The sequence below is a fragment of the Spermophilus citellus genome (genome assembly GCF_964194105.1).
Source record: "Spermophilus citellus genome assembly, chromosome: 14".
Lineage (NCBI taxonomy): Eukaryota > Metazoa > Chordata > Mammalia > Rodentia > Sciuridae > Spermophilus > Spermophilus citellus.
This window is the reverse complement of record NC_138194.1, coordinates 43,509,571-43,522,863: the sequence shown is the minus strand read 5'-3', so window position 1 is coordinate 43,522,863 and position 13,293 is coordinate 43,509,571. Positions and strand designations below refer to the sequence as shown.

The 13,293-nt window shown below is 36.4% G+C and overlaps 1 protein-coding gene across 15 annotated transcripts in view; it reads left to right on the top strand.

Moving 5' to 3' along the window:
• The window catches only part of EYA1 (EYA transcriptional coactivator and phosphatase 1), a 312,348-nt gene that overhangs the window by 241,392 nt on the left and 57,663 nt on the right, over positions 1-13,293 (top strand). For all 15 annotated transcript variants that reach the window (XM_081266699.1, XM_081266694.1, XM_081266706.1 and 12 more), the window contains 2 exons: positions 2,164-2,303; positions 4,091-4,174. In XM_081266699.1, the coding sequence (XP_081122825.1) occupies positions 2,164-2,303; positions 4,091-4,174 (224 nt within the window). The remainder of the gene's footprint in view (positions 1-2,163; positions 2,304-4,090; positions 4,175-13,293) is intronic.

Sequence of the window (13,293 nt, the reverse complement as noted above, 5' to 3'; positions counted from 1 at the left end):
ACATTTTTTCTTGGCTCAATTAATTTGTGGTGTTTTTTTTTTTGCGATGGGCTTACAAAATTTTAGCTTATCTATTTTTTTAAAGAAAGAACAAAAAAGAGAAAAAAGAAAACTTGAGGTGAATATTTAAAAATTTTTAATTTGTAATTTAAAAGAAGAGGTAAATACCAAAATAAATAAATAAAGGAATGGACAATCAATAAGAGGAGATATAAGTTAAGAGAACCTACATGAGGTGAACTGCTTTGAGGGCAAAATTAACTCTATCCAGAAGTCAAGGAAATAGCTTAAGGCAATAAGATATTGCTTGATTTGTTTTAGTTCTTCTCAAATAGAACTTCCAAAAGCCAAAGAAGCCACAATTTGAGATAGATTTTATAGTGGACATATTGGAAGTACGGGTTGAATCAAATGCCCGCTCTGCCCATTGCGAAATATATCTTATTTTGAAACCCTGAAAGAGATTGTTCACAGTTCTATTTCAGATAGGGATGATTTATATGCCTCCATGGAGATGTATGTTGCAGTATATTTTTAAATACGGGAGGCCATTTTTCTTCACAAACAACTTTAAATCCCCTTACCAAATTTAAAATATATTCATTTGGATCTCTGTAAAATATGGAAGATTGTTGCTTGGCTCAGAACACCTTAAGGAGAAGACACCTTAGCTGTCTGGCCCTGCAATACAAGAATATTAACATATACTGAGAGAATGATTAATATTGACCAGCCAGTGCCATATTCTAACAGACCTGTGAGATGAATAAGCTCAAAAATACATCCCAGATAACTAAATAAGTTGATCCATTGAGAGGAGTTGTTGTGGACATATTGACCATTTTTAACTAATGGGCTTATAGGTCATCCTGTGGTTTCTGGGTATGAGAAGTGCATGATCAATTTATATGAGGACTTTTGCCATCTTGTTAGTGATGGACAAAGACTTGCAAAAGTCTGTCTAATAGTGGTGAGAGCTTATGCTGGTATTTAGATTAAATAGGAACTACAGAGCTGTTTCATGTAATTTAGAATGAAATTCGTTCTAAGTCTGTTTCTATCTGCTCTGATGCACATGATGGATGGCCTTGCTGGTGTAGTTATGGCTGATGGTATATTAAAAAAGGCTGTCAGACCTTTAATTGCTGCTGTGTGTAGTTTTCTGCTTAATGACACACATGTCAACATCAGAGTGAAAACAGTCATTCCTCCTATTAGATGGAGAGATTCTAACCCTTATCTAGTAAAGAAAGAGCTGAGAGAGAGAGAGCACACTTGGTTTTTGGAATTTGGGGATCCTGGAGATTATCTGGTATACTAGATAGATGGAGGAGAAATGTGCCTAAAAATGACAGTGAATGGTTTTTGTTCATTCTGGACACAGGATAAGAATCTACCCCAACTTCACACCTGCTGCTCAGCTCTTTTTTATTCGGGAGTTGTTCTTTATTTTGTGGTTTCTGTGTAATTATTTCACTGGTTTTTCTGAGTGAGCCCGATAAATAATGTTGATGTTCTGCCTGGTTTGGGATGTTTGGTTCAGAGACTGAGACACAAGAAGAGCCTGTATCGGATGCTATACAAAGTACAGGCATTGTCCACATATATGTCCTCCTTATCTTGTCCACCTGCTTGCTGTCACATACAATGGGGAAGAAAATAGGGACTTAAAACTTTCAAAGAAAAAAAAAATCTGCTTGCTGGCTCAGTTTTCCTTGCCACAGAGATGGTTTTCCTTTTCATCTTTTCCCATGAACCAGAATCCTTCTTGGAGCTGGGAGAGCCATAGCTGAGGAAAATGTGTGTGGCTCTCAGTGTACCCTGGTGCCATTTGTGGAGTGAGAGAAGTGGATGAGGTGGTAGTGGAAGGGATACCTCTAGCGACAGAGAAATCCCAAGGAAAATCTAGGCAACTTAGTACAGCCTGTTGTCTCTCACCTCCAATTAAATTTTCATTGTTTTTGATCACTCTTTCTTTCAAAACGGATCTTGGAATCAAATATCTCATAAATCATTTACCAAATACAAGTTAAAGATAATGTAGGACTTAAGCAGAATGAAATGTTCTTTACTTTTCAAACTTCCCTCTGAGTTAAAACAAGGTTGATCTTGACACCATGGTGGTGGAACTAAAAAATGAAAGTCCTTCCTGTGTTCTTACAGAGTACAGTACAATACACAGCCCTTCAACACCCATTAAAGATTCAGATTCTGATCGATTGCGTCGAGGTTCAGATGGGAAATCACGTGGACGTGGAAGAAGAAACAATAATCCTTCACCTCCTCCAGATTCTGATCTTGAGGTATGTCATTGCTGACACTCATGTAAATAAATATAGGGCATCGTGTACCTGACTGGATTCTACAGAAACAGCTACGATCAGTATCCAAATGCTTTTGTTATTGCTTTCTTTTTCATATTAACTTTAAAGCAATATTTTCTCTCTTCCATATTAACTATAGGTAGGTTATGCAATTTTTTCTTTTCCTTTTTCTTTCTTTCTCTTTCTTTCTTTCTTTCTTTCTTTTTTTTTTGTGGTGTAGGAGATGGAACCCAAGGCCTTATGCATGGTAGGAAAGCCCTCACCACTAAGCTACATCCCAAGCCCTATACAATTATATATTTCTGTGTTTTCTTTCATAGTAACTATATGGTAAAGCATTTATTTATTTTTGTCTTATGAAATATATAAAAACTATGTCATTATTCTTGAACAAGATTCTGTTGTACTATTCAGTACCATTGCCATTTCTATTAAATAAGTGGCAGACTAAAAATGCTTAATAAAGTTCACTTTGAAATTGAAGACACACTTGTGTATATTGAGAAAGGAAAGCCTGGAATATTCTAAACTGAAATGGTAATCACCTTCTGAGACATGTTTTGGTATAGTTCAAAAGCAGGAAGGATTAAGTAAGAACTGAAAGGGTGGTAGATTTCATAGCCTTCAATCCACTGCAATTAAGTTTCTGCTTTTGCCAAAGTGAAATCTGATGGTGGAAAACATGATTATTTTGGCTGAAAAGATGAAAAATTTTCCAGCAACATCTATGTGCATGAATATGTACTGGTATGAGTAGGATTGGGAAGAAGAGAAGCAGACTTGGGAGGTTTTTCATGGTGTCTCAAAGACCTTTTTGAAACGAATTCCTCCAAATCCAATTCAAAATACCCCAAAAGGGTGTCCAAGAGTATGAGTGGTCTGTCTGCTTACGTTGTTAAATATCTACAATCTGAGGGCAAAAAAAAAAAAAAAAAAAATCCCAGCCAGAAAAATATACAGCCATCCCTTGGCAGTCAGAATTGGTTCCAGAACGTTTCTGCAAGTGACAGAATCCACAGATGTTCAGATCCCTCATATAAAATGGCAGCGTTTTTGCATGAGACCTGTATACACCCTCCTGAACACTAGTCTAAGTCCTCTCTGGATTACTTACAATACTTGATACCATGCAGACTATGAAAATGATTGCTATCTTACATTATTTAGGGAATAATAAACAAGAAAAAAGTCTACCTGTTCAGCACAGATTAAATTTCTTTTTCCAAGTATTTTCTGTTCTTATTTGAATAACTTGTGGATTCAAAGGGTCAAAAATACATTCCATCACTTTGATAACTGCCCAATAGTTGACACAAGGTGGATAAATGAAAAGTTTCAGTTTTTTTGGCTTGATAAGAATGAAACACAAGATTAGTTATTTAACACTTCTTAATGAACAAAGATAACAAAAAAGATAAATTGATTTTTAATGGATTGTCTTCTGTCTCAGAAGTTAAGAACAAACCTTATAGTTCATTTTTTGTTGGGGATTCTACTACAAAAGGAAAAGAAAATACATTACTCTTCCCCTATGTTATATTGACATTGCCAGTACAATTGTCCTCCTATACCTCATCTGAGACAATATCTGGGGAAGAAGAAAAAAGTCTGCAAGATGCTCTTTGGAACAGTTATGTCTTAAAAACAAGTAAATTCTGATTTCTCATTTTTCTCCCATTTTAAGACTACATTTTTATGTTGAAGTTAACTGGATGACAGTTTTCTCAACCAATGGCAGACACATTGATTTGGTTCTTCCTTTGTAGAGAGTGTTCATCTGGGACTTGGATGAGACAATCATTGTTTTCCATTCCTTGCTTACGGGGTCCTACGCCAACAGATATGGGAGGGTGAGTACCAACGGGCATCCATTTTTAAATTTCTTTGGAATAAATATGCTTAGAATTTATTTTGTTGTCCAAATAAGCAAAATTTAAATTGATGTCATAAATTCAAAATATAAAAAGGAAAATAACTTATTGCTATAGTCAAATATACAAGTAAGTCAGAAACACATAAAGGAACCAAAACAGATTATTTTCACAACTTATAGATAGACGTTATGCTATTAAACTCATGCTTATTTCAGGCCCAGTGAATAAACATGATTGAATGCTATCTACAATACATAGGTGACATAGAAAGATATTTTTGTGTTGTATTTTTTATTTGCCTTGTCCTTTAATTCCAAAGACATTAATGGAGTAAATATTTCACTTGCTCTTATCTTCAGTGATGAGCAGAATTGGTATTTAACTTTTAAAATGCCTGTTATGTATGTCTTTACATGTCCATTGCTATTGGGGCTAAATGTATTTGAATGGTATGCATGTTTAGCAGTAGACTAACACATCCATGTTAGAGCTGTAGTATTTATCTTGGTATTGTAGGTAAAGAAGAATATTACAGACCACCTCTTATGAGTAGATCATCTATTTCAATGTATTCTATATTTGGTTTTCCCAAAACCTAAAAATTACTTTTTAGTATATTGCCTATTGGTTTTATAAATATTTCCCATGAAAAACTCAAGTTATTTAAATTGACTACAGTTAATTCCTGAAATTCTCCTGGAAATGATATTTCTAGTTTTTTAATCTTTAAATAAATAATATTAAGTCTTAGATCCTTGAAGCTATTGCTTTGGAGCCTTAGAAACTGAGTTCTTACATCTTGATGACTCCAGAGTTTTATCAGAATTAAATATTAAAATTGATACCCATAAATGGAGTATGTTCTCATTACAAATAGGCCAAGTATTCTTTCTTTCCATAGATATTTATTTCAATAAATATACATTGAGTTCCTGTTGTGGAACTATTATGCAATCTGGAGGTGAAGGTATGGATATGATCACTTTAGCTTAACAGACCAGCTTTCCTAATCCTAAAGTCACACCTAATCACAGAAAGGCTAGAAGCACACATGTGTACACACATGCATACAAAAAAACAAGAATATTACATCATTTGAATTTCTATTTAGACATATCTATAAAACACAGTATGTCCCATCCTATTGTTAAGTAAATTCTCTATGAGAAGAAGATAATTAACAAATAAAAGTTTATAGAATCATTAAAAAAAAGTTTTGTTTGGCAGCACATAATGAGGATTTAGTACACATGAGTTGTGTTGTTGTCTGTTTTGTTATGTCTTCTATCAATACTACTGTTAAACCTATTTCTATAAAAATTGTTACCTAAAAATTTATTGAACACTGAACTATCAACATGCCTTGAATATCTTCTCTACTGAGCCATTATGTCACTTCAGCTAACTCCTAAAGAAGAAAGCTGGTGATTGGAATTCACACAAAAGTGTGTGTGTGTGTGTGTGTGTGTGTGTGTGTGTGTGTGTGAGAGAGAGAGAGAGAGAGAGAGAATATAAAATTTGAATTTGTTTTCATGTTTAAGTATCAACCATAAGTATTTTAGGGCTTTACCAAATAGTATTTGGTTTGCTTATTTAACTTTCTCATACTAGGGCATATCATATTTCTCATATAATCCTCAAACTCAACTTTATATATTGTTTAAAGTATGGGTGATCGAATTATTTAATTTTAAGTGTACTCTTTGTTGATAAGTTGAGGAGGCTGAAGGGAAACTTAAAGAAGCCTGTTTTGAGGAAGATCTTCCTGATGGTGGCTTTGGGCCTGAGCTCTGCATGTGGCCATCTGGAGAAAGCCTTCTAAACAGAGCAAACAGCCAGTGGAGACAGGACAGGATTTGCTGTCTGACAGACAGTGAGGCCCCACGTGACTGAGCTCAGTGATGAAGACAGAGCCTCAGTAGAGATGTGGTTGGGGATGAGGACAGGTTCCACACGGCCTCCCAGCCATACTTAGGAAGGCTGATCTCACCACATGCCACAGGAAGTCAGCAGAGAACTTCAAGGGGGAGGTGAGCTCAGAGTTACAATTTTAGAGTACTTAGCAAATTGTGGAGAATTAATGGCAGGGAAAGAAAAATAGGAATCTCAATAGGAAGCTTTAGCAGGGATCAGAATCGTTAGGGGTAGAATTAGAAAAGATGGGATCCTGGATTATTTTGCAAAGAGAGAATAGAATTCAGAAATGATTTGGATTGGAGTAGTGAGTAGTTAAGTAACAGAGAAAGTGAAATATAATTCCCAGGTTTTGTCCTGAGCACCTGTGAAAATAGTCATGTATTTGTTGAGATGGGGAAGAACCAATTTGGAGGAAAAATGTAAAGTTTAGCGTTGGTCAAGTTTGAGATGCCTGTTAGATGCCTATTGGGATAAGGCAAGGAGGAAGTTGTAAGGTGAGCCTGGGGCACCCAGAAGGACTGATCTGGGAAGGAGATGCCAAATTAAGGCTCAGCAGTGCCCAGTTTTGGGGTCAGAATCTCCCTAGGGTGCTGGCTTGATTTCCTCCTACACATTTATTGAGCATCGCCTCTGTGCTGGATACTGTGGCCGACTTGCTATCTCATCACCTGGAGGTATCCCTTCTTGTCAGGGTAACTAGAAGATGCATTACTGAGGATGTCAAGTCATAACCAGAGCATGCAAGAGAGCTTACTCAATGTTCTCACTAGAGATCATTAGAGTTGATCTGAATTTGCTCTCACTTCTCATCAAGCCTTGTAAAAATATGTGGTTCAACAAGGATACGCCCTAGCAATAACAACTAAGCTGATGAGAAGGTCTTGCACCGCTTTTGTTCCCCTAAAGTCTAAAAGCAGTTCAATGGCAAGACGGTATTTTAGTTGTGTTATTGAGCATTGTCAAGGAAGCATGTGGCTTCCTACAGACACATAAAGAAATGAATGCCTGACAATGCGATAGCTGTTCTGTCACTATGGAAACCAGATACTTGAGAAGAAGCTTAGTCACAGTAGCTTAGGCAACTCAATGAGTGGGCCATTCAGTAAGGGGATACAGGATCTGGTTGATATAATGCAAAATTAGGGCATGTTACAGCAATATGTACCAAAAAAGAAAAAAAAAAGTAAGGGAATGTCCCACCTTCCATGTAATCCTAGCTGTGGGAAGAAGGCATGTTGGGTGTTACAAGAAGTGTTGTTTTATAACAAAGGCAATGAGAACAAAAAGAGGGTGCTGGAGACTATACAGCTATGGCTAAGGAGGAGGAAAGAAATAATATGGTAGCAGGAAAGTCAGTCTCTGGTTGCTACTATTAATTTGGATGCTGTTAGTAATGTCTCTCCTAGCTGTCATTTTTTAAAAATATATTTTAAAAAGTTACTTTTAAACTCAATCCAAATTTCTGAATTTCACTAAGGAAAATTAATCTTGGTTTTTATTGATCATCTCTAAAATAGATATTATAATCCAATTGTTAATATCATAGTACCTACCCCAGACTTATATTTTAAAATAAACATTGTGATGATAACTCAAATTTAATTCCCCCTCTCATGGTAGGACCTCTTAAGATATCTACACCAGTGGCTTGGGTGTTCCCACACTTTCTGTTTCTTGTTATTTAGCTAGCACTTGTATCTTACAGGGATGTGGGCTAGAATGAATCTTAAGTGTATGAGCCTCCTCATTTTACATAAAAAACAAAACATATATACTTTAAACAGCATAAAGCTTAGTATGCATAATTGTGGGACCTATTAAAAATTTCCTAAATGCCCAGAACTCATTTAATTCAGCATTCTTGCTCTTAAACTGATACAGTCAAAGATGTTTTACAGACTTGGAATTGGGAGAGGTTAGGGACCCAATGTAGAAAGCATGTTCAGACCATGTCAGGCATGTGATAAGTATTCAGCAAGTACTGGATATATTTGAATGTAGGTGAGACTTGACTGTTAAAAATATATTTGAATGTGGGCATGGTGGTCAGTGAGTAATTAGGTGGCAGTGTCCTCAAATATGTGGATTTCCAGTATGTGAAGTGCCCCAAGAGGTGAAAAGCCAATAACTTAGAACTGAATTTAGATCTACTTGAATTCAAATGGTGCTCACCCATCGCTTTTCAGCTCTTGACCTTGGGCAAACTATTCTTGCTGAGTCTCGATCCACCTTTTCATCCATAAAGCCATTTATTTGACATGTAGAGTTGTTGTAAGAATTGAAGCATAGTGGCTTATGAATGGTGACAACCAATAGTAAGACAAGCATGAGTGGACTGTTGCCCTTGTGGCTGCTCTTTGATATTTGTTTTATAATCTGCCAGGCTTCTAAAGGGATCTCGATCTTCAGAGTATGAGTTTACATGGTGTAAACCTCCCTGGTGGGTGTGATCATTCAGCACATTGAGGAAAGGAGAATTTCAGAGCGGTTATCTAGCCCATTTCATCCGAACACTCCAGTTAACCCGAAGACTGTTGTTCCTATTTCATAAGGGACAACACTAATCTCAGATCTTTTAAGGATAGGCCTCTCAACAAGGGGTAGGGAGAATGCCAAACCCTTAGCATGACATAGTACAGCAGGACACCTAGCGTCCTATTGGGTTGTACGAGGTCTGGCTACTAAAACAGTGTGATCTCTCTTTTTTGGAATCTCTAGATCAGGGGTTGGCACACTCTTTGTAGAGGGTCATAGAATGAATATTTTAGGCTTGTGGGCCATATGCCTGTCATCACTTCTCAGCTTTGCTCTCATAGTGCCAAAGCACCTATGGATGGCACATAAATAAATAAATGTGGCTGGGTTCCAATAACATTTGACTTATAGTTCCCAGATTTGAGTTTAATGTAGTTTTCATGTCTTTTGAAATATTATTTTTCTCTTGATTTTAAAAGTCTAGATCAAAGATTGACAGGTCCTGCCCCAAAGGACAAATCTGGCTTAGGGCCTGCCTTTATAGGGCCTTTCAGCTAAGAATGTTGTTTACATTTTAAAAGGATTTTTAAAAAATAAACAAAACCAAAAGGAAAATGTTAGAGACTGTGTAAGGCCCATAAAGCCTAAAATCCTTATTGTCCCTTTAGAGAAAGGTTGCCCCTGTTCTATCGTGCTCTGAGTTTCTTGGTGATTCCTTTTATTCTGCCTTCAGGCACAGAGACAATTCAATGACAGCAACATTGCAGCTGATAAAACTGTGTACTCAATGCCAATGTCACCTCTATGCATCTGGAATTCCAAGAAAGCACAAGTCAGCACATGAATTCATTAGGGCAGATGCAACAGCCACAGCAAATAGGCCTGAGTGGCTCGAACACAGTGGAGCTGCATCATTTTCTCTTTTTACAGCCTAGAGTGGATATTCCAGGTGAATTGCTTTGGACAAGGATCCATGGTATGGATATATTGGTTGTGCCGTCTTTACAATATAAATATAGCTTTCAAGAGTCCTGATGATCATTGCCATCATCTGACCCAAAAGGAGAAAAGTCAGGGCAACATGAATGAGAGGTGTTATGGGACAGGCTGAGAAGGGGCACACACCTCTGCCCATGACATTGACCTCGGCCACACAGTTCAGTACCAAAGAAGCTGGGAAATATGGCCTTGCTGTATGCCCAGGAAGAAAGAGAGAATGGGTTTTAGTGAATAGGAAGGAGTCACAGGATTAATTCTCAAATTTTCCATCAATGGGTAAAACCCAAATCATACTCTGAGCAACACTGGCAGCTCTAGCCATCCCAGCAGACCAGTGCCCAAAGCTCTGTGGCCATGGGGCTCCAGAATGATGAGTGGCCAAGACAGTCCCACAGGGTGGTACCCTGACTTCATTTTGTATATGCTAAACTAAATCAAACAATGAGATAACTTATGGTTCAACATACAACTCCTGGATACTGTGGAATGACATAGACTCTAAACTCTCAAACCAACAACAACAACAAAAAAAATCAAACACACACACACACACACACACACACACACACACACACACACAGAACTAACCACTAACAGAACTGTATGTTCTTGCTGCCTCATTGAGTAAAGCCTTATTTTTCTTATTCATGAATGTCAAAAGGAAAGAGTGAAGGAATAGGAATCCTCCCAGCCTCCCAGCTTCCCATCCACCATGCTGCCAAGCCATCACGAGCTTCAGACCTCCCTTGCTGTGTGGCCTTGGGAAAAGTATCTCTGCCTCATTTCTGCTGTCATAATCTTTCCATCTATGATATGGAGGCAATTGCAGGGTTGTTAGGAGAACCATCAGTGTGAAGCACCTAGAAATATACTCATAGACACTCCCTAAATAAGAGCTATTATATTATTGCTTACTCTGGGAGTTCAGAGGCAGGAGGGAGTAATTGTGCATATTTTGTTGTTCCAGCTAACAGAGGAACAACAAGAGGAAGTAGACAAATCATTTCAAGAAGGGTCAATCCCTATCAAGTATTGGAGTATAAAGATTTGGAGAAAATAAATATAAAATATGTGGAAGTGGTAGTTAAAATATTGTACCTTTGTTCAACTTTTATAGTTTACACTGCTCTCTCAGATTTCTTATTCAGTTAGTTTCTTATTTTTTCAATGAGGAGACTTTGGCCCAGGAAAACTAAATTATTCACCCAAGGAAGCACATCTATTAACTGGCAATACTAGGAATCAAGTCTAATCTTCTAATTGGTCCATTGCCCTCAAAGAAGGGCTGTATACAGCATTGAGTGTCAGGACTTTGTGCTGTAGGCATGGGGATGCCATGAACAATATTAAACAGCAGAGTGACATGATCAGAGTACACAGTTGGGGAGATTATCTGATGGCAAAGAAAATTATTGTGCAGTATGCCCAGTAGGAAATAATAAAGGCCTAAAAAGTGGCTGTAACACTAGAATGGGGGGAGATAGGTGAGTGGTTACAAATGAAATCTTGATAGGTCTTTGGGTTGGATTTAGCTGTTCAGCCTTTCCTTTGGCAGCGCCTGGGCCCCTATGTGTTGAGTCCAATTTGGCCAGGTCCACTCTGGCTTTCTTCTTTCTCTTTGTACCATTTTTTTGGCAGCTGTCCCATGTTTCGGATTCATTGGGGTTTCTCCAAAATCAAAATTAATCTTTGGAATGGTGAAGTTCTTTTTCTTAATTCTCTGCTTGGGTATTATTTTCATGATGTTGAAAGGCAGTCTCTTAAGTAAGGAGAAAATTAGCACAGTCCAGTGTCAGCTATCTAATCAGTAAAAATTACCTGATTAGCACAACCACAGGTTTTGATTTTTTTTTCCTCATTCAGGCAATAGTTCAACCACAATTTGTTTTTCACATGCAATTCCTTGTGGTAATTCAGATTATTTTTTAATTTGCATCAGGAATCTCAAAACATTTAAGGCCACCTGTCCAGTGATGGAGACTTATAAACTTGAAAAAAATGAATATTCTCTTGATATTGTCCTTTTACAGAAGGTTTATAAGCAGGAGAAAAGGCATCAATGGATTCTCACTAAATTATTGAACATATCATCTGAATAACATTTTTAGTAATGTTTTATAAAGGAAAAAAACTTTCAGCATATAATTTTTCCATTTTCTCAGATAAGGTAGCTAATTTGCAATGCTTATTCTTAATCCTTCCCCTATGAACAACCAATACAGGGCCTTGAAAATAAGCTACTTTTGTATTCAGAGTGCCCATTCCTGTTTTTCAGCTTCTTTTTTCCCCCAAACAAAAGATCCTGAATAGGGAGAATTTATAAATGACATTCAGGTCCTGTTTGTGGCTGTAATATTAGCATTCTAAGTAAGGAATTGTTTAAGGGGCCTATAGTAGATTCCCCCCCTCCCCTGCTTTCATTTGATTGATATTGCCTAATGATTCGCCCTTGATTTGAACATACTTAATGAGATTTTCACATTGAGCAACAAATCCTCATAGCATTACACCTCATTGGGTCACTGCAACTCTAAGTCATTGCTTGCCAACGAAGGCTTAGCTGACTACATAAAATCAGTGCAGGTGGAATTTAGGAAACTTATCATATATTGCATAAATTAAAAATGTAAGTACCATATCTAGAGGAACTAGTCATACTTTCTGAAATAGTTGAACCATCTTCCAGAAGCAATTTCTAATCTAAGATTAATAAATTGCAATTTTTAAACAAGATATATTCTGCATTGTGATCCAAAGTGGTATAGCAATTTCTAGAAGTTTGTGTAGATTTTGATCTTATAGAATTATTAGAAAGATATATATTCAAAGAGGAGTGGTACTAAAAATATTTATATATTTTAAATGTATTAATAAATTGAAAATGACATTATGATAATAATTAAAAGGCAAACATTCTCTTTAGGGTTTTATTTTTTGTTTGTTTTTAGTAAGAACACCATAGTTACTTGGTAGATTAGATCCCAAATACAAATTCCAAATGCTATAAATATCTAAAATTGGAATAGTGACTTAGTTATTAAAATAATTATTAAATGTCTGAACTTAATTGAAATTAGTCAATTTTATTGTCTTAAGAATTTGCTTGCTTTATTTTACTGTTAAATTCTTTGGTTTTTTCAGTGTAGAAAAATAAAGTGGAAAAAATAATAGGACAAAATATGCAAAGGCGTATAAACCAGAGCTGCAGTAAAAATAGGAACAGTTTTTCTTTTAATGCTTTACTGAGTATATCTAAGCAATAATAAAGAGAAACTGCTTCCTCATCAACATTTTGCTTCTATTTTTAGCTTTTACAATAAAATTGAAATGACTTTTGGACTATACAAGACCTAATGTAATATCTGGCATTTGTGGCATTATTAAATCAACACTAAAAATCTTGGGTTGTATCCTTTAAAACACAGTTACATAAAAAGTAGAGAACTTTTGTGGTTAGATAAATGGTTAGATTCAAGGTTTCTAGAGAAAGGAGAAAAGATATTTTGTTTTTATTCTCAGAAAAAATGTTCTGGATCTGAAAAGCCAAAAAGAGATAAATAGGTTTTTCTTCAAGTTTTCATCCCTTTGGAGTCTCAAAGGGCCATGGACACACTGAGCCCAAAGTAGAATTTTTGAGAAAGAAAAATTAAGAAAATCTTTACTGAAGCAACCCCAATTCCATAGAGGTTCATTATTGCCACCAT